This window comes from Sceloporus undulatus, chromosome 2 (assembly GCF_019175285.1).
Source record: "Sceloporus undulatus isolate JIND9_A2432 ecotype Alabama chromosome 2, SceUnd_v1.1, whole genome shotgun sequence".
In the NCBI taxonomy this organism is placed as follows: domain Eukaryota; kingdom Metazoa; phylum Chordata; class Lepidosauria; order Squamata; family Phrynosomatidae; genus Sceloporus; species Sceloporus undulatus.
The window spans coordinates 125,806,736-125,834,305 of record NC_056523.1 but is presented as its reverse complement, the minus strand read 5'-3'; the positions used below and the strand labels follow the sequence as shown (position 1 = coordinate 125,834,305).

At 46.0% G+C, this 27,570-nt stretch overlaps 1 protein-coding gene across 2 annotated transcripts in view; it reads right to left on the bottom strand.

Annotated features, from left to right (window-relative positions):
• STXBP2 (syntaxin binding protein 2) overlaps window positions 1-26,004 on the bottom strand; it is a 58,342-nt gene extending 32,338 nt beyond the window's left edge. The window contains exon 1 of one of the 2 annotated variants that reach the window (XM_042451184.1): window positions 25,895-26,004. In XM_042451184.1, coding sequence (XP_042307118.1) covers window positions 25,895-25,961 — 67 coding nt within the window. In that variant the 5' untranslated portion in view covers window positions 25,962-26,004. Of the gene's footprint in view, window positions 1-9,184; window positions 9,297-25,894 lie in introns of those variants that run through there. The other variant, XM_042451183.1, reaches the window with a different exon arrangement.
• Window positions 26,005-27,570: the final 1,566 nt, after the last annotated feature.

The window sequence follows — 27,570 nt, the reverse complement described above, 5'->3', positions numbered from 1 at the left end:
TGGAGCAGCTTGAAGCCACATAGAGCCATGACGCAGTGGGGAAAAGCAGCCTTTCGCCCCCCCCCCCCCAAAAAAAAGAAGCGGATCTTTGCCGCTCCTTTTTTGGCCAACTGCAAGGTGGATTGGGGCCGTGGCATTTGTTTGCCATGGCCCCTCTCTGCCAGTCCCCCCCCCCCCCCGCAACCAAGGATGTTGTTGTTTGGACACATCATGAGATTACATGACTCAATGGAAAATAAAATAATGCTCAGTAAAGTGGAAGACTGTAGAGAAAGAGAAAGAACACATTACAGATGGATTGACACAAGAAAGGAAACCACTGCCTTGAGTTTACAAGGCTGAGCTGTTGATGCCTGGGGCTCTTGGAGGTCTTGTATCCATAGGGTCATCATAATTTGAAGATGATGTGATGGCAAATGACAACTGCTTCAAATCTCCCCCCCCCATAGGAAATGCAACCATAATGAATGCCACATACAAATGTTTGCAGTATTTATAAATAAATAAATAATAAAATTTTTATTTATATGCCGCCCTTCCTCCGATCAGGGCGGCTCACAACATAATTAAAATACAAACAGTTCCAATAAAAACATATTTAAAACAACCCAACAGTAAAGCCCCAAAGCCCAACCTCTTGGCCACGAAAGAGAGGAGGGAGGCCCACAGGATATTTACTCGGGGAATGCCTGTTGGAATAGGAAGGTTTTGAGGTCCTTCCTAAATTGGGCCAGGGTGGTGGACGAGCAGAGCTCTGTGGGCAGCGCATTCCAAAGGGCTGGGGCAGCTATGGAGAACGACCTCCGAGTAGTGGAGGCCAACCTAGCCCTAGGCACCTTCAGTAGCTGCTGCCCAGACGTTCTGAGAGTGCGAGGCGGAATGTATGGGGAGAGGCGGTCCTTTAGGTATCCTGGGCCCAAGCCATTTAGGGCTTTATAGGTAATTACCAACACCTTATATTGAGCTCGGAAGCGAATGGGCAGCCAATGAAGATCTTTTAAAACTGGTGTTATATGGCTGGTCCTGGACGCACCAGTGACCAGCCGGGCTGCCATATTTTGCACTATTTGCAGCTTCCGAGTTTGGTATAAGGGTTGCCCCATGTAGAGTACGTTGCAGAAATCCAGTCTCGAAGTTACCAGAGCATGTACAACAGTTTCTAGGTCCCTCTGGGCCAGGTATGGGCGCAGCTGGCGAATCAGCCTAAGCTGATAACAAGTGCTCTTGACCGTCGCATTCACCTGAGCAGTCAGGTGAAGCGACGAGTCAAGAAGCACCCCCAGACTGCGCACGGAGTCCTTCACAGGGAGCGTGACCCCGTTCAGGACAGGTGGAACCACCGCCATTCCTGGACCAGGGGAACCTATCACTAGTACCTCCGTTTTCTCTGGATTCAATTTGAGTCGGTTTTCCCTCATCCAGCCCATTACTGACTCCAGACAGGCCACGAGAGGAGAGACGCCATCCCCAGTCACTGCATCAGTCGGAGACATAGAGAAAATAATTTGGGTGTCATCAGCGTACTGATAACCCCGCGCCCCATGTCTCCGGATGATCTCTCCCAGTGGTTTCATGTAAATGTTAAATAGCATGGGAGACAGAATGGCCCCTTGAGGGACCCCAGTTTTAAGGGGCCTCTCATCAGAGCACACGTCTCCCAGCTGCACCATCTGGGACCTCCCCGAGAGGTAGGAACGGAACCACTGGAGCACAGTGCCCCCGATTCCCACCTCTGCGAGGCGCCCCAGAAGGATACCATGGTCTATGGTATCGAAAGCCGCTGAGATGTCCAAGAGCACCAACAGGGACACGCTTCCCCTGTCGATGCCCAGACGGAGATCATCGACCAAGGCGACCATGGCCGTCTCAACCCCGTAACCCGCCCGGAAGCCAGTTTGAAATGGGTCCAGATAATCCGTTTCATCCAAGACCGCCTGAAGCTGGATCGCAACCGCCCTCTCGATCACCTTTCCCAAAAATGGTAGCAGCGAAACAGGCCGATAATTATTATGTACCAGGGGGTCAAGGGAGGGCTTTTTTAGGATCGGTCTTACTATGGCCAATTTAAGATCCGATGGAAATAGCCCATCCCTTAAAGATGTATTAATTATCCGGCGTAACAAAGATGTTACCGCCGGCCCCCCCTGGGCCGCTAACCACGAGGGACAGGGATCAAGAGAGCAGGTCGTTTTCCGAACACTTCCGAGGATCTTGTCCACATCCTCGGTACTCACCAACTCAAACTGATCCAGTTTAACATAGTCCACGGAGGCTCTGGACACTTCTACCCTAGGTTCTGCTAAAGTGTCGGCGTTCAGACCTTCGCTTATACGAGAGGTTTTATCCGCAAAAAAGTCGTTAAACAAGTCACAGCAGGCCTTAGAAGGTTCAAGGATCTGGTTCAGGGCGGGAGGGAGCTGAGTTAGCTCCCTGACCACCCTGAACAACTCTGCCGGACGCGACTCAGCGGACGCAATACGAGCACCATAGAACGAATTCTTTGTTGCTCGTATTGCCTCTCCGTAGTCCTCTAACAGTTGGTCTAGGAGAGCCTTGTCGTCTAAGCAAAGGTGTTTCCGCCAACGGTACTCTAGCCGTCGCAGAACCCGCTTCCTCGCCCGGAGATCTTCCGTATACCAGGGCTTACGTTTGGAAGCAGGCCTGAGAGGGCGCTTGGGAGCGATCCTGTGCATAGCCCTGGAAAGGCCGGTATTCCAGATACCGGTGAGGGCATCAACAGAGTCGCCGTCATTTCCAACCGTGAGCCCCTCTAAGGCTTCTCGGAACCTCTCAGGTTCCATCAGCCTTCGAGGGTGGACCATCCTAACTGGTCCACCACCCCCGGGGGGGATCTGGGTAGAGGCCTTGATTTTCACCTCTACCAGGAAATGATCCGTCCATGACAGGGGGGAAACATTAACTATTTCCACCCACGGATTCTCCGCATCCGAACAGAAGACCAAATCGAGAGTATTACCCGCACAATGCGTGGGACCCTGTATCAGCTGGGACAGGCCCATGGCCGCCATGGTCTCCATGAATTCCCGAGCCGCACCGGATGGGACATGGCTGGCCGTGAGGGAGATGTTGAAGTCGCCCAGGACAAGAAGCCTGGGCGTCTCCAACATCAGCTCAGCGACCAGCTGTGTCAGCTCGTTAAGGGAGTCCGCTAATGCACGGGGTGGCCGATACACTAACAGAATCCCTAGACTGTCCCTAGCCTTTAGGGTCAGGTAAATACACTCGATATAGGAGGTCTGTCGGATTATGGCATATTTCCAAACTAAATCCTTGAAAAATATTGTTTTAACAGAGTGAGATGACAGAAAACACAATAAGTTTGCTAAGAGTAAAGGGTCTTGAGTTCTTTTAACCCTCAATTCTAGCCAGTATTGCTCAGATTTGCTGTCTTCTGGGCGTTACCCTGTGGTTGTTTCATGCAAAGAGATGGAAGGTTACTGTTAAACTCATTTCCTAACATGCAGATAGGTAATACTGTGATGCTTATTAATCTGGCAACCTGAAGGTGACACAAAGATATGATCACTGGCCAACTAGCTACACTGGACTTTCTTGAGTGCAAAATGAATACAAAACTGGGAATGCTCCCACACCTGTATTATTAGCTTCAGATACTTGCCCTCAAATATCCGCCTGCTAATGATATGCCATGTTAAATTCTTTGGGATAATTAAATTTGGGAGAATGAATCATTTAATCAATTTTCTCCCTACTGCCAGACATCTTCAAAAACTATGCAGTTTTCAAAGAGATTTTGTGTGAAGAGAAAATTTCCAGCAGCTGAGAGGAGGGAGGGAGACCACCCAGCCTCTGCCTGTGTGACTTCAGGAGGAGGGAGGGAGAAGACAGATGACGACTGGGAAGGATGTAGTCTTCCAGGATCCACAGCTGGCTTCCCCACATGCCTACCTCCATAACATCAGGAAGGGAGAAAGCCAGCAAAAGATCTGGAGGCTGTAGCTTCCAGAATCCCTTTCTGGCTGTCCTCTCCTGCTCCCTGTGTGACATCGGGAGGCAAGTCAATTTGAGACCTCAGGGAAAATGAGAAAGGGGCTTGAGGAGATTTCTCCTAATTAGTGTTTTCAAATACTCAAAAAACTATTTTTGTTTTTTTCCCCCTTGAGCTTTTGAGTATTCTTTCCATCCCTACCACCCCATGACATAGTCTGAGTGCACAAGGTGCAGTGCTCAGATCTGCTTAACATACTGAAGTTAAGCAGATCTCAGTCTGGTTAATGCCTGGATAGGAGGCTTCCCAGAAGGGCATGTATTCGATCATATCCCAGAAAAGCATGTACTCTATCAAGGTGAAATATAAAGGTAGTAATACAAAAATAAATACAGTGTCTGTATAAATACAGACTCTGGCTAGTTCACGATTACTACAATAGAGAGCTTCCATAGGACACGTCTTATGCAACAGGAGAAACACTTTCCTCATAGCTAATCAAGGAGTAAAAACCACATAAATTTTTCTGACAGATGTTCTGGGACATTGCAACACCAAAGTTGTTTTGCTGGAATGGAATGTCTCTAGATGTATTTTGATTTATCTTTAAGTTCTTGCTACCAGGCCAAACCGGTAAACCTGTGACTTATTTGCAGGAACAATCCTATTCTAAACATGTTTACTGGTTTGCTTCTATAAATTCAGTGCTCCCAGAGGATTTTATCAAGCCCTCCTTTTGTCATGCCCAGCCTGGAGGACAGATTGGAGGACTCAGAGGATGAGCTAGAGCCCCTGGGACCTGAACCTGTAATGGAGGAGCCAGAGCCCCTGGGGCTTGAACCTGTAATGGAGGAGCCAGAGGCTGGCCCTAGTTCTGCTGGAGCAGAGTCTGTGGCCCCTCCAGAGGTTCAGCAGTCAAGTTTGCCTGGTGCCGAGGCTGTGGACATGGAGGAGGATCTGGGCAGTGTGCCTACCTTCAAGGAGCGTCGAACAGAAAGAGAGGGCCTTCGAAGATCTCGGAGGCTTTATCAGAAGCGTGTTCGTAATCAGACACAGTTGAAGGCCGGCTCCTTGCCTTCTTAAGCACCTGGAGCATGTGTGGTTCTTTGCCAGTGGATATCTGACTCTTTTAGAGGAAAGTCTCTGTCTCTGGCTCCTTTGGCTTCTTGTCTTGACTACCCGGAAACCTTGACCTTGGACTGCTTTATCGACCTGTCTATCTGTTACCCTGAACCTCGGACCGTCTGACAATTCTCTTGGTAATCCCTTTTGGTAGAACTACTGTGAATCTCCAGGACTGTGTAGCTTACACTGACTTTGATGTGCTGGGAGGGGGTTTGTTTGTTTGAGAACTAGCTGCCTTATCACCACCACCACCACCACCACCACCACCATCATCATCATCATTATCATCATCATCATCAAAACTGTTAAAGAGGAAGGACAAAATAGATACAAAGCTCAGTTTTAATTGATAAGACTGAGTGCTCCATTTAGAAGCACCTTTTATTTTAAGTGTACTCAGAACTGTTATTTAAATGTTCCAGAACAATTACACTAAATTAATTAATTAGATGTTCAACATTTGTTGAAAAGCAAATGTTTTCAGGTGGCGCCATGTCCCTCAGCAGGCAGTGGCATCAGAAAACAGAGAAACAGTAACAGTTCTAGGAAGCTGATGCCAGATGATTAAGCAGATGAAAATTTAACAAACCCATATATCCCTGAACAGCAATGTAATGAAAACAGCACAGTAGTGGGCACAGACACAACTGCAAGGAGTAAAAGAGGTTCTTTACACAGAGCCAAACAAAAACTAAACATTTAGTGAGTCAAAGGTTTGAAGGAAGATACAGTCACATGCTTTATAATGTGTGTGTGTTCTTCTAATACACAAATAAAAGATGACCTCAGTCAACCACTTCCCAGAAGTCAATTCTATTCATCAGGGGTGAATAGATTTCAAGCTTATGCTGTTTCATCTTTGGTTAGCATACTCTTGACCCGAAGCATGAGATAACCAGAAGTAGCTACTGGAGCCAACTAACTGTTCTTATGAGCAAACAGAAGATCAGAACTGAAGGAAGCACAAAAATAGCTAATTATCAATAGTGACATTACTGGAAGACTGGAAATTGTGCTTACATAGAATACACACTCAAGCAAGGTGTACAGACAATATATGCAATAGAAAGATCTTCTCCAATCAAGATGAAACCCTGTAATGTGACAGTACGTGGTCTCCTCAGGAAGAGGAGAAACCCCATGTAGTCTTTCTACACTTCAACACAGTTAAAAAGCAATCCTGAATGCATACAGGAACCATGGTGTTTTGTTTTATTTTTAAGAAGACTCAAACACTGCTGATAAAGCAAAATTCACACAGGATCATTAAAGGGCAGAGTTCTCTTGGAAACAAGCAACATCTAAGCATATGGTGAATTAAAAACCTAGGCTTACATCCACTGGGAGAAAGTAGGCATATCTTGAAGGCAACGATACCAAAAATAATAATAATAATAATAATAATAATAATAATAAAAAGAGAGAGAGAGAGAGAGAAATAGGCTGCAATCTATACATACTTACCTGGAAGTACAACCTACTTAACAAAACAGGACTTACATCCAAGAAGGCATGTATAGCTTTGCAATGTAAAAATGCCTGGCTTATGAGAACCATCATACGTCAATATCATCATATCACCGTCACCACACACGCACTGTGGTGACATATTCATAATGCTGTAAGAGCCTTGGCAGAAAACACTGCCAGAGGATCAGCCACCAGCCCTCTGTAATCTATCAGGAAACAACTTGCTGTTGCACCTGTCTCCATCAACTGGTGCCAAAGTTTGAAATTATTAATTAACACGGGAAGCATAGCTATTAACATGACAGCTTATCACAAGATTCACAAGCTCTAAAGTGCAGGACAGTTTTCCCCATCCTACTGTCCAACAGACATATTGGACTGGAACTGCTATCATCCCCAACTATCATGATTAACGGGAGTTGTGGTGCAACAAAATTGGAAAACATCCGACTGTGGAAGTCTAGCAAAAGAGGAAGCTGAAGGACTTGGTGGTCCACTTACTTTACGTGGTGATAAATTACAGTGTGCTGGTAATCTCCAATTACTTTCAATGCTACTCAAGTAATAATTGAAATCATTATCCTGATCATGACAGTAGACAATTGTCCCATAAACCCATTGAGCTCTTTTGCACCAAGAAGGTGACAAGTCTAGGGACGTTCTCACACTAAGGACTTACCACATGGATATCATTGTCAAATGCTCCAGAAGCACCGGAGGTGAGATCATCTGTCATGCTTCTGAAACGCCACTGAAGCGCTCTCGTTGTTCTCCCACTGACGAATCGTTTGCTGAGAAGCCATTTTTGTAATAATGTGATCTTTCATTATTACAAAAATGGTTTCTCAGCAAATGATTCATCGACAGGAGAACAATGAGAGCGCTTCAGTGATGTTTCAGAAGTGCAACGGATGAGGTGGCTCTGGCGCTTCTGGGGCATTTGGCAACGTTTGGGCAACGATATCCGTGCGGTAATTCCCTAATGTGATAAGGTCCTAGGTTTAAGATCAGTGAGAATTCTAAAAGCAGTAGCATTGTAACTTCATTGGCCATGTCCTAAGGATAAGATGACAGTAAGAGCTGTTTGACAGTGGAATATGCTGCTTTAGAGTATGGTGGATTCTCCTTCTTTGCAGAGGCTGGATGGCCATCTGACTGAGAGTTCCTGCGCAGTAGACAGTTGGACTGCATGGCCCTTGTGGTCTCTTCTAACTCTAGGATTCTACCTCAAGTTTCAGATCCTCACTTGGGCAATGGATACAACTAAAGCAATGCATAATAATGAGCAGGTGTTAAAAGAGTTGCCTGAAATTTAGAAATTTAGCTAAATCTGCTGGATTCATTCCCAAAGAGTTTGACAAGATATGCCTCTTCTGAAGCAATGAGAATTATAGCAAAAACTCAGTAGGAGCATCTCAAAATTACCGTGATCACCAACCTTCTTTCATATACCAGGTATATAAGAGCACAGCAGTAAAATTCACTTTTCTCCAAGTGAATATCTTCAAGTAAAGGCCAATCTGCTGTTACACCTTAGACCTACTTTTCTTATCTCTCAGGAAAAACTCTACAGCCTTCCCAAACCTGGAACCCTCCAGATATGTTTGGACTATCATACCCAACAAGCCAGAATATTAAAAATCCACCAAACAATGATAATTTTATTGGGCCAACCAAAATGCACAATTACATGTTGCAAGCTTTCAAAGCTCCACTGGCTTCTTCATCAGGCAAGGTGTTAAAAATCATACAGGAGCAAAAAATGAAGATGTTAGTCATGGGCCTGCATGTTGATGGGTTTTGTTCTCAGTTCAGATGGTATGGAGAGGTATTATTTGCAGGCTGGAACTTCCTCCTTCTGGCTATGTGGATTCTCAAAGGAAATTTAACATCCATTTACAAAACAAAAAAGATGCTTCTTTGCAATCCAACATGTCTCCTTACTTTGTGAGGCCCAGGCCCCTTTTATTAGGTGGAGGACCCTGAATTTAGCAAGAAGTCTTAATGCTTGCATCAGGAAAACTTTAGGTGGTGTTGAGGTAAAACATGCCAATCCAGTCCCAATTTTAGAAAAACAATTGTTTTAACTTTGTTGGAGGTAAAAACCAGAATATTGGAAGGCTGATCTACTACAACACTACTAAAATTGATTTGGGTAGTCTGATTCACTGTGTCATCACAACTAATTACTTCACGAAATTAGAATGCCTGAACTGGGTACAGCAAGTTACAGCATTTACCAAAGGAACATTCATTTACTGGGTTCTGCACATGGTTCTACTAGGAAAAGAAAGAAAACAGTACCAAAATTAATGGCTATATTGAAGGAACCAGTGTGGCACAGTGGTTTGAGTGTTGAACTATGATTCTGGAGACCAAGGTTCAATTCTTAGCTTGACCATGAAACCCACTGGGTGACTTTGGGCAAGTCACATAGTGTTGGGATATAGCAACTTCGCATGCTGAGACCTTCTAGTAATGCATGTCTATGGTATTTATTGCCCACTAACAACCCCTCCTCATTGCCCCTCCTCATTTCCTGTTTACCCATGAGGACACCTAACCTTTTGTCTCAAGAAGAAGAAAGCAAGGATGAGTCGCCATTAGCACTAAACTTACCAACTAATCTGCATGCCTGTGTCCGGAGCTGAAAGGATGCTGGGGTAGCACCTTTCTGAGATGACTGCTTTTCTACCTCATTTTTTTCTTGCAACATGAAGCTAGACCTATGTATCTCTTCATACACATGATTTTGTAAGTAAACTTCTTTTTTCACTTTTAACCAAGTGACTGTGTTTTTATTGGGGACACGTGGCTGGGAGAGGAGTGAGCTAGTTGAGTTTTCCTGCTTGCCTTATATTCCGCTATGTAAACTCTGATAGTAAGATTAAACAATCTTGCTTACTTTCCTGAGTTTCAAACGATCTTCAAGAAAGAACTACATTTCCCAACACATAGTCTCAGGGGAAAGGAAATCTTGCCAAGAAAACCCTATGATAGGGTTGCCATAAGTCAGAAATGACTTGAAGGCACACAACAACAACAACAACAACAACAACATATAGAATGTTGAGCTTGTTGCAGACTGATGTGACACAGCACCAAGTCAGTAGATGCTTCAAAATAGTTTTAAAAATAATATGAAGATTTCCTAATCCCCATCTGTCAAGCACATTACCAGGCTGGCCACTACTGTGTTATTATACTCCTTGAGCATCAGGTCTGTCAAGCTACTTGCCTGGAGGGAATTCTTTTCTGGCTGAACAGATTGTCTGCTGCTGTTATGGGCCTTTAAGTTATCTGTTGTACAGAAGCTCTAGTCTAAGTTTTTCTTGACAAGATTTTCTCAGAGAAAGTTAGTTCCTAATCTCCATCAACCATTCCAATTTCCATTCATATTCACACTGTAGCTCTTCATAACCAGTAACTTTGACATTATAAACATACAAGGAAAGAAGGAAAGTATAACTAAATGAAGACAGGAGAAGCACAAACATACAGTAAAATGCAACTTAAATTAGATGTTTATGGCCCCATACAGACAGGCCAAAATAAAGCTGCTTCGGGTCACTTTGGAGGTATGCTGTTTAAATGATGCATGCATCCTAAGAGACCAGAAGCAGCGCCAAAGCCACAATCCATTCCAAAGGACTGTAGCACAGCTTCCAGGATCATTTAAACAGCATACCCCCAAAGTGACCCAAAGTAGCTTTGTTTTGGCCTGTCAACAGCAAAAAAAGTGGGGATCAAAATGAAACAATGGCGGGACACAGACCGCCCAAAAAGGACAGTCTTCTCGTGCCTTGTTTTGCTGCGTAGCTCCCTTGTGCAGCAAAAAGGATGCCAATGGCACACTCGTGATGTCCTTATGATGCTGGGACATGTGGACACTAAGCGTCTGTCGCATCAAAATGGCGGCGCATGGATACCAAAATATTTGGATGCTCAACTGCCATTATATACAGTGACTAGTAAAAGGGTGTCCTTTATATAAACTGGCAACATTGTTTGCTATATGAATTTTTTTGAGGGGAATATTTTCTAACTGTGGTTGGTTGAATCTTTGGATGCAGAATCCATGAATATAGAGAGCTAACCATAATCATTAAGTCAATATGACACAATTGGGGGTACAGTCACCTTTTGAGGGAACAGCAAAAGAGAATAAATGAAAAATGGTCAACTGATAAGATTTTCCAGAGGGATTTGAATCAGTGCATCCCTTTCAACCAATGCTTCCCTTTCTCTAACCAATCAGGAAAATACAGGTGGGATATAGACCCCCCTTTGGGACGGCCTGCACCCGCCCCTTTCCCCAAACATATCGGGGCTCAGCTGCCCCAGTGGCAGCCAGGCCCCGATCCGCTGCTTTTCCAGGCCGCGGGAAGTGGCCAAAGGCTGCTCCCCGTGGCCTGGAAAGGGGTGTCCTTGGGGCTTCAAGCTTCAAGGACATCCCAAAGCATCCGGGAAGAGAAAAGGAGCTGCTCGGCCCTTTTTCTTTGTATCTTGGCACAGCTGTTTTTAACTTAAGGCGGCAGCGTATGATGGCCAAGGAGCTCCAAAACGGGTTCCTTCTGGCGCCGCAAGCGCCTTTCAGCAGCACCAAGATGTCACGTCCGGACCCCATTTGGAGGTGGTGCGGCTGTGACGTCGTAATGGTGGCCCTGTGATGACTGGGCCCTCCAGTCATTTGGGGACTTCCCCTGACACCACAAAGGGTTAATCTGGGGGAGGTACATGCTAATGAGAGTGACATCACACTGCTAATGAGCAGCTACATCTAGCTGTGTAAGGCTCACCTGGCCAATCAGCAGTGCAGAGCAGCCTTTTCAAGAAGGTTCCAGGAGAGGACTTTAATACCCTGTAGGATCATGCTTCTTTTTTCTCCATCTTTGTGTTTGTTTGGGGGAAAACAGCTGGGGGCTTGCACGGAGGCAGGCAAAAGTGATGCAGTGGTGCTAGGCCATGGGACCAGCTCCTTGCATCTGAGAACTCAACACGAACTGCAAATCCCATCACTGTGTGAGTAGCTAGGAAATGTGCTAGCTAGTGCGTTTAGGTTTTGTTATGTTTATCTAATAGCTTGCCTGAAATGAACTCTTTGTACTATGCTTTCTACCACCTGCAGGCAAGAAGGCCTTGCATGAGTGAGTGATTGTCTTCTATCCTATTGCTATTTCTTTAAAATAAACATCTTTCTTTAAAAGATTCTGCTGGCTCTCTCTGCTCCTGGAACGTGCCTTTTGCTCGGTTGCTGATTACTGTGCTTAAACTAGAGAGATCCCTAGCAAGTCCCAGTGTGTGCTTAGGGAAACGTAGTTCATTGAGATTCATTCACTGGGTGGTGGCGAGGACTACCGACCTCAAGGGTCTCATCCAGCTCGGCAGGGAGGGGAATGGAGACCTAGGAGATCCTAGAAGGGAGTGTTAAAAGGCTCCTGGGAGTAAGCCCACACACAGGCTAATTGCCTCCCAGGGATCACCACCGGCGCCCATGTAGAAAAGGGCGCCCCATTACCAACGCCGCGGCCAACGTACTAGGGTTGTGGGTGTCTGGAAAGGCGCCCCGAGGCAACCCTAGTACGTGTGCAGGCCAGCGCTTTCCACCAGTCTGCAGCCACCCAGTTCTAGTCCTGTCTGAAATTAGTATGTCCACGGCACTGTCCTACGGGCACTAGCTTTCTGGAAAGAATGATGATAAAAAAGCCACCAGCTTAAATCTTAAAACGTTAATAAGAGAAAAGGGCAATTTTGTACCTAAATGTGAGCATTACTCACCCTCTGGAGTGATCCATGATAGCTTGCTGCCTAAGGTAGTGCAGCAAATACACACTGTTACTCAACACAAGCCATAATACATTGCACCCCAAAATCTTAGGTATATGAACATCACACTGAGCTAGTAACAAGATGTTCTTGTGAAAGAATTATTTATTTCCCAACAATATTTTTTCTCAAGCTAGCACACACCACACATGGTTTTGCAAGCGATCTCTCTTCGGTGCAACAGAAGAATGCTTCCTCTCTTAGCAGTGTTCAGAGGACTTCCATTTGTGTTGCCATTCATGGGTGTTTTGGTGGGTAAGTAGTGCTAGAATGAACGGCTGCTGGAAATTTCCTTACATAATTATTCACACATCCCGGTGGCTGCCCATCAGATAATCCAAGTTACACAAGTGGGTAGTATAAAAGATTTAAATATGTGGTTTGGTAGCCCAAAGTGTTGCTGCCACACCTGTAACAGAATGTCAACCCAACAGGGAACTGGCAGTTAGCTCCAAGTCTGTGAAAAGTTTATAAAATAATATGGATAATGACACTTGGTAAAAAATTTAAAAAAAAAAATAACAGAGGCTGGAGGGAAGGGGAGGAAAGGGATTTCCAGTAAAAGATAGGATGCAAGATGTTGCTTTCTCTTGTGTCTCCTCGCCTCAGATCTGGCCCTTGAGAGCTAGCATGCAATAGTGAGCAGACTGCTAATTGGCCTGGTGAGATAAAGGTTCGAATCCACATCAGGAAATTGTACATAGTAGAACGGGTGGTGGTGGTATCTCTTCTCCTTCAAGACATTCCCTCAAGCTAACCTGTTGGTGACCACATGCTGGTAGTACACAGGGCAGGACAAGACCCCAAAGTGTCTGTCACCCTTTAGCTCTCTCAGACAAAACACTGTCTCTTTCTGTGATACAGCCTCTCCTTCCATGTCTACTAGAGTACCATATGAGGATATAGGGACAAACTAGGATAGGGCAGGACACAGACCCCAAAGTGTCTGTCCACCTTTAGCTCTTCAGACAAAAAACTGTCTCTTTCTCTCTTCTGTGATACAGCCTCTCCTTCCATGTCTACTAGAGTACCAGTAGAGCGAATAGGGACAAACTAGGATAGGTGACACCTGGTTGAACTAGACTACATGAGAAAAGGATCTGGGGAATTCAAGTAGACCACAATTGAACATGAGTCAACAGTGTGATGCAGCAGCTAAACAAGACCAATGCGATTTTAGGCTGCCTCATAGAAAGTATAAGTCCAGATCAAGGGAAATAATAATGCCATCTATTTTGCTCTGGTCAGGCCCCACCTGGAATATTGTGCCCACTTCTGGGCACCACAATTCTATATGATGTTGAGGAACAACTGGAGTGTGTCCAAAGGAGGGCGACTATAAAATGGTGAAGGTCTGGAAACCATGCCCTATGAGGAATGAGTTGGGAGCTGGGTATGTTTAGCCTGGAGAAGAGAAGGTTAAGAAGGGTGATATGATAGCCCTGTTTAAATACTTGAAAGGATGTCATATTGAGGAGGGAGCTAACTTGTTTCTTGCTGCTCCAGAGAACAAGACTTGGAAACAATGGATAAACTACAGGAAAAGAGATTCCACCTCAACATTAGGAGGAACTTCCTGACAGTAAGGGCTGTTCGACAGTGGAACCACACCCCGGATGTCGTGGAGTCTCCTTCCTTAGAGGTCTTTAAACAGAGGCTGGATGGCCATCTGTCGGGGTGCTGCTTGATTTAGATTTCCTGCATGGCAAGGGATTGGACTGGAGGCCTTGCGGTCTCTCTTCAACTGTATTCTAACTTTTTACTACCAGAGGCTTGTAAATTAGACTCAACGGTGGTCTTGGGAACAATCACCATCTGTTAAACCTGTGCTTTTCAAGCTGTGATTTGTGGCAATGGCAATTCTTCCCACCTTACAATGTGCCAGGGACAGGTTAGTTTGGGCGTCCTTTGCTATATGCATTTCTTTCTTTTCGGAAACTGTCTAAGGACTAGCAGCTGAGAACTTGTGGACCAGCATGAGTCCATTTGGAGAGTATGCTCTCTACCATTCTTCTCCCATCCACTAAAAAATCTATCCCCCCAAAATCCCCACCTGCTACAGACAGTGGTTCTAAACCTTTGGCTCTCCTAATGTTTTGGACTTCAACTTCCGGACGTCCCAGCCAACTTGCCCAAATGATCAAAGATTCTGGGACCTGAAGTTTTAAATGCACAGAGGACCCAAGGTTGAAAACCACTGTGCTAAGAGATAAGGACAGCATTATCACCAATTGACTGCTTAATATTATTCTTGTCATTTTTGCAGAAATGCCCTTCACACCCTCAAGGCCATCTTGGGGCATTTTGAAGTTACCGTATTTTGAAAAACACTGACTCCTGGAGGCCCCAGGGGGCCATGAAGCAACCTGGGTGGGGCACATGTGGCCTTTGGGGCACACTTTGCCCACCTTGTCATGAGCAACTGAGAACAAAAATGGGAAGGGGAAGCCCAAAAAACCCAGGGTCCACTATGAATATCTGTTTACCGTCCCTTTTACCCCATTTCTTTCTGATCCCTAACTTCTGACCCCAAGTTACAAAGAAATTTGCTCATCAACAGTGTGATACATTATATCTTCTGTATTTCACTAGTTTTTTTCAAGGAAAATGGTACATTCCTCGAAAAAATGGAATTGTTGAGAACTCTCAAGAATGGAATTGCTGAAATCCTCTGGAAATTTACAAGTTGACAATTTTTCATTTATTCTCTTTTGCTTTTCCCTCAAAAAGTCCACACTTATTACCATTATGTCATATTGACCTATTGATATGGTCAGCCCTCCATATCCACGGATATGGAGGATATGAATTGTGTTGAGAGAAGGTGGTTTACTACAAAACGGGCTGCTATCGCAACACTTCATGAAACGGGTTAGCTTAATTGCTCCTCATTCCACAATATTTCTTGACAGACCTCCATTATCGCTAGGGTGAGTTATACAACCATGATAGCCACTGTCCCCAGTTTGTCAAGACTGGCTTCCAGCCATACTGCCATGGGCTGACTGCTGCTGGTCTGTTTTAACAACACATGATGAACCCTAAGCAAATTATGCTGGGTATCTGGTCTATCCTTTGACTTTCACACAGTTGTTATAAACACCCAGTTTTTGGTATCTACAAGATGAATCTACAAAATGATGTTGCTACTTCATTATCATTTCAGCCAACTACAGGACACTGAAGGACAAGAAAAGTTGTTTGCTGAAGGAGTTTTCAACCACATAAATCCATCTTAAAACTGTCTATTTATTGGCATAGTTCTCTGAATAAGTTACAACTGAGCTGGCAGTGAAAAGAATGAATGCAAGCAACAATTATCAACAAGTTTTCTACCCTAAAAGAAGGCAAGCCAAACTACATTCTAAGCCAAACATAGGCTTGGGTGGAAAAAAATCTTCAACCTCTTGTGTGTTTAACATCCCACCCTTCTTTTCTATGTCTGGAATCAAACAACAGAGTAAGAGCAAAAACAACAAAACAAACAAAAAAACATACAGCAGAAACTAGATAAGAGATATTAAACTAACAGCAATCTTTCTAAATTACTGAAACTTCAAGGATCTGAGCAACACACTTAAGAACAAAGATTCCCAGTGAACTTCAACCCGCTACTAAGGCAGCATAAGAGCTGCAGCCATCTTATTTAATAAGTATTAGCAGGCTAGCAGCTGCTGCTTATTCGTTTTTTTCCAGCTGAAATGTTTCACAGGCAAGCTCTCTATACAATGGATGTTTAAAAACGCATATAGCAGGGGAAAAGAAAAAGCTAATTTACATTTGGGTTAAGGAAAATGATTTTCCTTTAAAGCAGCTATAATTAAATACTGACCTGGTTGCTAGTGGTGAGCAAAAATTGTCTGCAAATGGCCAGGGAGTATGCTCAGTATGCAGCTCCTATAATGGCTCTTTCAAGGCAAATGAGCACAAGAACTAGTGATTTCCCATATGTAACTTTAAGCCCACAGCTAGACCAAATGATGGGAAAAATATCTAGCAAGGAGTAAATTGAGATTGAAGATAGCTGGCACCCGACTTGGTGTGTGTGTGTGTTGGGGGGGGGGGGAGATGAAGACAAGCTAGGGAAATGGAGGCGCAGACAACGTGGTAACCCCACCCCAAAATAACTATCTGAAATGATGATAAGCCCACACCCCAATATCTATTTGTTATGCTATTTTAATGGGTCTTCCACAAAAGGGACAAATAAGTTAAGGTTACTTAATGTATGTTCCATGAAAATGGACAAATAAATTGTGAAGCGGAACCAAACAAGCTATTTTATAGAACATCACAGCTGGAAAGGCTAGAAATTGGCAGAACGAATCATTAGGCATAGATAATGCATGTGATCTATCACATGGCTGAATCACAGATAACATGTGAGCTCTTAATGTGAATCATAATTTTTGTAACTGATCACTGGGAACCAGCATATTTTTGTTTTCCTATCTTCTTGTAGTTTCTTCTTGAAGTAGTTCTTCTTGTAGTTGTCCTAATCTTCTGTGTAGAAGGCAAAATGCTAACAGGGGACAAGAGAAAAGGCAGATTATACCTTTTTGCTTCAGTCTTCTCAGAAAAGGTAAGGGTGCTCAACCTGAGGATATGGAGCAGAGGACAGAATGGGGAATTTCAGCACAGATAAGTAAAGAGATAGTACAGGGAATACCTGTTACCTAACGATATAAGTCTCCAGGACCAGATGAACTACATCCAAGGTTTAAAGAACTGGCAAATTCAATATAATCGGAACCATTGGTAATAATCTTTGAGAACTCCTGGAGAACAGGAGAAGTGCCAGCAGACTGGAGGAGGGCAAACGTTGTCCCCATCTTCAAAAAGGGAAAAAGAGGAAAAAAGAGGATCCAAAAAAATTATCATCCAGTGTCTGACATCTAAACAGGAAAGATTCTAGAGAATGTTCTGAAGAGTCTGTGAACATTAGAAGGCAATGCCACTAATCACAAAAAGTCAACATGGGTTTCAGAGAAACAAGTCATGCCAGACAAACCAGATCTCTCTTTTAAATAAAAATACCAGCTCATTAGATGAGGGGATGCTGTGGATATAGTAAGTTCCCCATGATTATCTTGCACAACAAGCTTCTAGAAATGTGGGCTAGACAAGGCAACTGTTACATGGATTGTGTATTGGTTGACTGACTGAACCCAAAGGGTTCTCAATACAGTAATGGCTCTTTTCATCCTGGAGAGAAGTGACCAGTGGGGTCCCACAGGGCTCTGTCCTGGGTCCAGTGCTATTCAACATCTTTATCAATGACTTGGAGGACAAAATTGGGGACATACTTATCAAATTTTCAGTGACACCCACCAAATTAGGGGGGGGGAGAGTAGCTAAATGACTGATAGACTAGAAATCTGGCCAAAGCTAACAAATGAAATTCAACACAGGAAAGAGTAAGGTACTGCCATTAGGGCAGAAAATGAAATGCACAGATTAGGATGGGGGGACACCTGGCTGAATCGAAACTATTAGTGAAAGGGATCTAGGAGTCCAGTAGACCACAAGTTGAATATGAGTCAACAGTGTGCTGGGGCAGCTAAAAAGGCCAAGGCAATTTTAGGCTGCATCAATAAAAGTATATGTTCGATCACAGAGAGTAATAGTGCCACGTTACTCTACTTTGGTCAGGCCCCACTGGAATATTGTGTCCAGTTCTGGGCCACAGTTCAAAAGGACACTGGAAAAACTGGAGCGTGTCCAAGGAGGGTGACTAAAATGCTGAAAGGTCTGGAAACCATGTCCTATGAGGAACGTCTTAGGGAGCTGGGGATGTTTAGCCTGGAGAGAGAGAAGGTTAAGAGGTGGGTGATTGATAGCCCTGTTTAAATATTTGAAGGGATGTCATATTGAGGAGGGAGAAAGCTTGTTTTCTGCTGCTCCACGAGAACACGACCGGAGCAATGGATGCAAGCTGCAGGAAAAAGGATTCCACCTCAGCATTAGGAGGAACTTCCTGACAGTAAGGGCTGTTCGACAGTGGAACAAACTCCTCCGAGTATAGTGGGAGTCTCCTTCCTTAAAGTTTTCAGAGGCTGGATGGTCATCTGTCGGGGATGCTTGATTGTGCTTTCCTGCATGGCAGGGGTTGGACTGGATGGCCCTTGTGGTCTTTCCAACTCTATGTTCTATGCAAATACAGCTATTTCGAAATCCCAAACTCTTCTAGTGCCAAACATTTCAGATAAGGAAGACAATTGATATACACAATGTATATGTGTATGCGATGTGTTGCTGTGTGTTTTCAAGTTGTTTTCCACCAACAACCCTAAGGGGATCTCTATCATGGAATTTTCTTGGCATTTCTTCAGAGTGAGGTTGCCACTGTCATCTTCTGAGGCTTGAGGAGAGTGTGAGTTACCCAAGTCACCCAGTGGGTTTTTGTGGCCTGCCTGGGTTTGAACCCTGGTTTCCCGGTCACAGTAAATGCTCAAACCACATTACCACGCTGGCTCATACCTAAACAATGGCAGTTAGACCGCCCATTTGGGGCGGTCTGGACCCGCCCCTTTCCCCAGAGTATCGGGGCTTCAGCGGCTACACGGCCAGCCACTGAGGCCCCGATTCCGCCGCTTTTCGGGCGCGGGGGAAGCAGCAAAACTCCGCTTCCCCGCAGCCTGAAAAGGGGGGCCTGGGGCTTGAAGCCCCAAGGACACCCCACGGCGGCGGGGAGAAGAGAAAGGAGCCGGCCCCCTTTAGGCCGCTGGGCCGCAGCCGTGCTGAAGGCTGCGCCCAGTGGACAAACCAGGAAGGAGCTCCGAAACGCAGAGCAAGGACGTCACGTCTAGAGGGCGCGGTGCCGTGACGTCCTCATGACGGCGGCCATATGGGCAGCACTGTCATGAGACCAACCACAACAAAATTTGGAAAACATTACATAAAAGCACTGCTGTGCCATTGGGTGTGACCGACTGGATATTCCCTCTTCCCAAGGAAGGATTTAATAGAATTTCAATAACCGCAACATTACTGGGCTTTTTAAAATTTGGTTACATGCAAACCTGAAGAAGTGCCCCAAGGTTGCAGATGACCAACAAAGAAGCAGCAGCATGGAGAAAATTAATGCACATTACATTTACATTAAACATATCCAGCAGTTTACATCATATATGGAAAACACCATAATGTTCGCAGGTAGATTTGATGACGGCCAAATAATGCATAGTAGGGAAACTGTATAATAAGGATAAAAAGGGGGGGGGGGGGAGTACCAACTTTAAGTTGTTTGCGTTTCTCACCTTCTCACAGAATCAACTCACCTTCATTCTTTACACCTCACTTTCTTCTGGCAGGTGCATAAACTTAGCATTAGCTGGCGGTTTATTTATAACACTTGCACATCTAAGATACTGGTTTTGTATCACTAGCCTTGCACAACTTTGGCCCACAGGCAAGTAAGAAAATGAAACAAAAACCAAAGCTACAACCCCCTATGTGGCCTCAGTCTTTAACAAACAAACAAACAACGAAACAACAAACAAAAAGCTGTTCAAACTTTCAGCACTGTGTGTAGAGTAGGTATCCAAGTAACCTTGTCTTGTGAACAGGAAACAAAAAACATCCCTAGGCGCAGTCTCTTTCTGTGCTCTATGTGCTTTACTTCTCACAGTTGGCTATTTTTTATCAAACCATTACTTTCCAAAAAGACAAAACTGAAACCTACAACTTGGGTGTGGTGGGGTGTGGGTTTAAAGGGGTAGGCAATTTGAGCCGGGGCGGGTTGTGCCTCAGGCCCTGGGGGCCGAACCCAGGGGGGTGGAGCCGCGTGCTGGGGTGGAGCTTCCACCCCCGGCGGGACGGCTTCCACCCCCAGGGGCCAGGCCACCTCCTCTTTGCCGGCCCCTGACGGGCCCCAGGCCCTGTCAGAGGCCGGGAAAGAGCCGTCGGGGACCGCCAACGCTGAGGCCTCCCCGTCTTTGCTGGCCCCTGATGCCAGGGCCCGCTGCTGCCGTAGGAGCCCTCCTGAGGGCCCCTGCGACGGCAAACTGGCCTCCCAGGGGCCCGCTGCCGCCGCCGGAGCCCTCCTGGAGGACTCCAGCGAAGGCAATGGGCCTCTGGGAGGCCCGCTGCCATCGCAGGAGCCCTCCTGGAGGGGCCAAGGGACAGCAAACTGACCTCCAGGGGGCCGCGTCGCCGTCGGAGCCCTCCCGGGGGCCCCCGCGACGGCAACTGGCCCTCCGGGCCCACTGCTGCCGTCGGGCCCTCTGGAGGACCCAGCAAAGGCAACGGCCTCTGGGAGGCCCGCTGCCGTCGCAGGAGCCCTCCTGGAGGGCCCAGCAGGCAACGGCCTCCCAGGGCCCCCGGCCGCCGTCGGAGCCCTCCTGGAGGGCCCCACGACGGCAACGGGCCTCCCAGAGGCCGTTGCGGCTGCTTGAGCCCAGTTTCAGGCTCGGAGGCCGCAGCGGGCCTCCCAGGGGACCGTTGCACAGCTGTGGACCCGTTTCAGGGCTCGGGAGGCCCCCGCGGGCTCTCTTAATGGGCGCCGCCATTTTGCCCTTCAAAATGGGCCAAGACGCCGAAATCGGCGGCGATTTCAGCGGCAGAGGGGACCGGGGGCCGGCGGAGGACGGTTTAAACTGTTCAGTTCTGGTGCTACAGCTGAATGAAGTAGAAACGCTGGCAATTGCAAGTTCATGCAAACAATTCGGGGATCATAAAGGTTAAAGTAAATCATACAGGATGACATGAAGAAGAAAATGAAGCTTTGAAAAAAGAAGAAGCAGTACAGAGGCAGTACTTTTGAAATTTGTTTTGAAACCACCATCAAAACTGTATTACAATAGATCAGCAGAGAATGGAAGATCAGGCAAAAAAGGAAGAGAGGCTTATATTAAGAAACCAAGTATGCAAAGGGATCTTGTAGCACCTTTGAAATTAAATGGGGGACAAAACATGCGGCCAAAAGGGCCACCCCAAGATCCACAGGGCCTGTTTGTGTTGTGGGCTGCAATAGTTGCATGCACCCAGCCCCGGATTGGACCACCACTGCAGTCCCAACGGCACATGAAAAGGAATGCATTCTACTCCTTTTGGCTGGGAGAGGTAGTAGTGTGACCTGGGTTAAAGCTCTCCCAGCTAGGTATTCTGTCAGGAGCAGGAGTTAGGGAAAGTGGGCGGGGGGGGAGATGGCCATGGTCCATAAAAATACCATCACTTTGACCAGGAAATCGGTCCAAAAAAAGAATACATGAGTGTATTTACCTGACCCTGAAGGCTAAGGACAGTCTGGGGATTCTGCTAGCATACCGTCCATCCTGTTGTCTAACAAGACTCCTGGCCAAGCTGACAGCCTGGTCTCAGGCTGGTGTTTGAGTCTCCCAGGCTTTTGGTCCTGGTGGACTTTAACATCCCCCCTTTGAAGCCGTCTCATTAGATCTGACGGTGTTGCAGCTGGGAGTTCATGTATTTCATGACTACCCTGGGCCTGTCCCCCATTAGTCTTGGGTCCTACCACCTGTGCTGGTAATACACTTGACGTGGTCTTTAGTACAGACCTGGCATCCGTGGGCAGGATGCTAGGACCCATTTCAAATTGGCTTCGGTGGGTACGATTTGAGTTGCCATGGTTGCCTTGTCGATGATCTCTCCGTTGAGTATCAACAGGGAATGTGTGACCCTATTGGTGCTCTTGGACATCTCAGCGGCCTTCGATACCATCGACCATGCTATCCTTTGGAATGCCCGAGGGAGTTAGGTATGGAAGCACTACGTTCCCGTGGCTCCACTCCTACTTCTTGGGCAGATTCCAGATGTGAGGCTGGGAGAGTAGTTGCTCTACCGGAGGGAGAGCTGACATCTGGTGTCCCTCAGGGCGCCATTCTATCCCCCCTGCTGTTTTTATTTAATTAAGCCAAGGGAGATCATCCAGAACATGGGCTGGTGTTATCAGTTTGCTGATGACACCGAGATCTATCTCTCTATGTCTCTTATTGTTACAGTGACTAAGGACGGCATCTCTCCTCTGGATGCCTGCCTAGGTCATAAGGGCTGAGTGAGGGAAAAACAAATCAGTTGAATCCAGAGAAAAACAGAGGTACTCGTGATAGGTTCCCCAACGCCAGGGACGGAGATCTGTGAACCAGTCCTGGATGGGGTCACCACTTCCCCTAAAGAACAAAGTTTGCAGTTTGGGAATACTCCTGGTTAATTCTACAGTTATCATCTCCAGTGGATGATGGAGGTGCACCAAGGGAGTGCTTGGTATCAGCTTCAGCTGATATGCCAACTGCATTCCTACCTTGACCAAAAGGACCTTGAAACCGTGGTACATGCACTGGTAAGCTCTCGCTTAGATTTCTGTAAGCGCCCTACGTGGAGCTACCTTTGTACCAAGTGGAAGCGCTTCAACTAGTTCCAAAAGGCAGCCAGATTGGTCACTGGAACATCTAGGTCAGACCATATAACACTGGTGCTAAAATCCCTTGACTGGTTGCCAATTAACTTCTGGGCGCAATACAAAGTGTTGGTCATTACCTTTAAAGCCCTAATGGCTTGGGCCCGAGTTACTTGAGGGAACGCCTCTCCCTACATAATCCGCCCCTCACTCTCAGAACATCTGGGAAGAATTTGTTAGAATATTCAAAGACCAGGGTATCAATAACTTCCCACAGAGCGTACACAGCCACAGCCCCCAAACTATGGAACAACTTGCCGGAAGAGATCTGTCTTATCACCACCTTAGATGCCTTCAAGAAGGCACTTAAAACAGATCTACCCACCTGATTTTTTATAAAGCACTAAGGAAAATCCCCACTTTTGGCTGCAGTTGTGTATTTTAGATGATGATTTTATTGTTCTGAATTGTAGTTTTGAGTGATGCTATTGTTTTACTGTATGGGTTTTAAATGTTGTTACTGTTTTATGGTTGTAATCCCGCCTCGATCCTCAGGGAGAGGCGGGAAATATAAATAACAATTATTATTATTATTATTATTTTCAGGCTGATTTTGGGCCAGCTTCTGTGTAAAAGAAGCTGTAGCATATGTTTTCATAGACCTGGTCTAATTCTTCAGATGCAAGTTTACAACTACAACATCCTTTTGAATACCAGACTAACATGGCTATGTCTCTGAATTAAGAACACAAAAGCAGAAGCAAAAACCATTAATAAATGTATTAGTCTTTGAAGTAACGGGTTAATTCTCCTTAAAATTCCTTCTTTTCCAAAGCAGCACTTGGAAATGAGAGATTCTAACACACAAGCACAAATTGGAATGGGATGGCTGCATCAGTAATGGCCAGCTAATTAATGCAGCATAAAGAGATGTCATGTGTAAAAATGCAACATGCATGAAAATCTATGAAGAACTTTAAAATGCTGGTGCTTAAAATGATACACATACACAGTATAAACACACCACAGAAATTTTGAAGACCACTGCTCACACAGGCTTGTCACTGTCTTTTTCCCCTCCCTATGCAGACAACACCATACTACTAGCAGAAAACATCACCGGTTTGGAACAATTACTAAGGAAGGTCAGTCACGGCTGAATGTGCAAAGACAGGCTTAATGATGAACATAAAGAAAATAAAAATAATGACTACGGAGTAAATTCAACCTAACCAATGAGGAAATCGAAATAGTAAAAGAGTCATGGTACCTATAGATGAACACTGAGCAGAATGCAGACAGTAGTCAAGAAATCAGAAGACTAGGAATGAGAGTTCATGAAATAACTAAACAAGATCCTAAAGAGTAAAGATATTAAAATGAACCCTAAAGTCCAACTCGTCCAAGTCATGGTAGTCCCCATCACTATGTACAGATGCAAAAGCTGAACAGTGAAGAAAACAGACTAGAAGAAAATCAACTGTTTTGAGATGCGGTGCTGGAGCAGAGTTCTGAGAATACCGCAGATTGCCAAAACGACAAACAAGCCTGAAATCTCCCTTGAAGCAAAGATTATTAAGCTGAGGCTGACATACTTTGGCCACATCATGAGAAAAGACACTACGTAATGCTAGGAATGGTGGAGGGAAGCAGAAAGAGAGGAAGGCTGCAGGCCAGATGGATACTCAATCAGGGAAGCCACTGGACCTGAATCTACAGGACCTGAGCAGAGCTGCAGAGGACAAGGAAGTGGAGAGATGTCTTCTCCACAGGGGCAGCAAGAGCTGGCAGTCGACTCGAGGGCTGTTAACAACAACATAATGATTTTTAACACCTTTGCCAGTGGAGCTTTAAAAGCTTGCAACATGCATATTGTCCATTCTGGCTGGCTGAATGAAGGTCATCACTGTTTTGTGGATTTTGGATTCAAAGACCTAGCTGTGTTATTCTGGATAATCAGTATGCAAAGCGACCTTGCAGCACGTTTGAGATGTGGTGCTGGAGAAGAGTGCTGAGGATCCTAGACAGCCAAAAAGACACACAAATGGGTCTCTGAACAGATCAAGCCAGAAATCTTCCTGGAAGTCAAGATAACAAACTGAGGATGTCATGTTTTGGTCACATCATGAGAAGGCATGAGTCACTGGAAGAAGCAATAACGCCAGGAAAGGTGGAGGGGGGTAGAAAGAGAGGAAGGCCGCATGCTAGATGGATGGACTCTATTTCCATGAACTAAGCGGAGCAGTGGAGGACAGGGACTCTTGGAGGTGTCTCATTCATGGGGGCACATGGGTTGAGATTGACTCAAAGGTTAACAACAACAACAACGCACCTTTGAGACAAAATGAAAGAAAGAAGTTGGTAGTATGCACTTTGGTAGACTTCAGCCTACTTCCTCTGATGCAGGTTCCTCAGAACATGCTACTTCCTAAGTGGAAGATGGTAAGAGAGACAAAATGGGACTCAGGGAAGAAGGCTAAGATAAGGAAAGAGAGAAAGAATGGGTAAGATAGTGTTGGAAAGACAGAAGGAATAGAAAGAGAGGTATAAAGTAGAAGGATTTTGAGAGAAAGGGAATGTTTAAAAGGCCATCAATGCTTGATTGTGTTAGAAAGATGGTCAGTTAAAGAAAAGGATTAATTAAGATGTCACATTGAGATAAATAGACTGTGTGTCTAATATGTTGCCTGTGCCCATGCTTCAGTGGTCAGATTTAATAAAAAGCCTTTTTAAAAGAAAGGGGGGAAGAAGAAGGAAGCTGCTCCTTCCCCAGAAACGCCCATCTCTCTGAGGCCTCGGACAGAGCTCCTTCCTTTCAGTCGGTCTCAGAGCCAGAGGTGGGTGGGCTTTGGTTGTCAGGAGCCACTGGGGCGCAGGGCTTTGAGCATCGGAGCAGGACTCTGGAGGCCTTGGGCGAGTCACATTCTCTCAGCCTCAGAGGAGGGCAGTGGCAAGCCTCCTTTCTCCATCAGGCCCCCCAGGGGCGCCCCCTCCTCCCTTCCGCCTTCTGCTCAGGGGAGCTCCCGCATGTCCTCCACTCGGCGAAGCCCGAATGTTGGTGTCGGACGGTAGCGTTTCGCCTTTGGTTCCTCTTCGGCCGTGCCCCTCCTCCTCTGCCATAAGGCCCCCTCCCTTCAGCCCGCACTCACTCTCTCCCACGACCGCCTTCAGCCCCGCCGCCGCCGCCGCCGCCGCCGCCGCCGCCCCTGGCGCCATGGCCCCCCCGAGTGAGTCCCGCCGCTCCGGCCTCTGCCCCGGAGGCCGCCACTTCCGCCTCTGGAGCCGGCGGGCGGAGTCGGCCCGGGACTCGCCCCTTCCTCCTTCTCCGAGGAGGAGGAGAGAAGAAGGCAGAGGGGAACTAGGCCGCCTCCGCCGCCTCCGCCTGGCCCCAGAGTGTCCCTCCCTGGCCTCAAAGGAGGCCCAGTCCCCTCAGAATGGAAGACTTTGCCACCAAAGGCTAGAAACCCTCACGCCCTCTGGGAGAGTAGTGGAGTCTCCGCCATTGCAGGCCTTTAAGCAGAGGCTGGATGGCCATCTATCTGTGCATTCCTGCATGGCAGGAGGTTGGCCCTTGGGGTCTCTTCCAGTTCTATGGTTCTAGGTGTTTGCTGGTCCAAACAAGTTTTAGCACCACTGTATTAGCACTGCATATTGACTCTGGGGGAGCCAGCATGATGTACTGATTTGAGCACTGGACTACGACCCTCCTGACCAGGGTTCAGTTCTCGCTTGATCATGAAATCTGCTGCCTTAGGGGAAGGCAATGGTAAACCTCATCTGAACAAATCTTGTCAAGAAAACCCCATTATAGGTTTGCCTTTAGGTGGATGCCAGGTGGATACCCACTGCAGTGGTGCACTGTCAGAGCACTGTCCCCCTCAGTATATGACACCACTGACTCCTGCTGGGGTCTTCAGAGCAAAGGTCCCACAGGAGGACTGTGGTCTTGCCAGGTTGGGGGCTGGGAAAGCAAGGCAATTCGTCCCCTGCCCCACACAGGATGACACCACACAAGCCACACCACTGACAAAGACCACTGCTTTGGAATTTGGTCTTAGGAATGTGTCTTTGTGTTGCCCTTGCTCCTCCTTTCAAATGGGTAGCTTTGCTTATGTACAAGATGGTAGGCTTTTTTCTCTGCGTAGTGCTCCCCACCACAGAATACGGAACATCTGTGCTTCATGCTGATTTTTTAATATGCAGGGATACCAGGTCTCTAAAATAACACCATGGGAGAAAAACATTGCATCACTTATTAATGGGTTGTTATTTGTGAGCCATGAAACTATACATACACGTGCTTTGAACTAACTATGGCTGATTCAAGCACAGCCCTTCTCTAAGAGTATTTTCGCATGTCAGGCTACAGTTGATTTATAATTCCAATATAAAACACACTGGCAAGAATACTAATTCGTGTGAAAAGTGCTTCTCATCTGTGGTTTTCCTCTGCATTACTGAAAATTGATGTTCACACAAGTGGTGCAAGGCTGCCTAGGGCAATCTGTGGTTGAACAATGCAGCCCTGTCCACAAGTCAGCAACAAGTCCTTCCTGTCCATGTTACAATAGTGTAACTCCATGTTACAGTAAAGAAATGACCAGAGTACGGTTGAGTTTCCCTTATCTGAAATGCTTGGGACAAGAAGTGTTTTGGATTTTGGAATGTTTGCATATTCTGAGTGAGACATCTAGGAGATGGGACCTGAGTCTAAACATAAAAATCATTTATGTTTCATATATACCTTATACACATAGCTTGAAGGTGATTTTATACAAAATAGTTTTTAATAATTTTGTGCATGAAACATGCTTTGTGCACATTG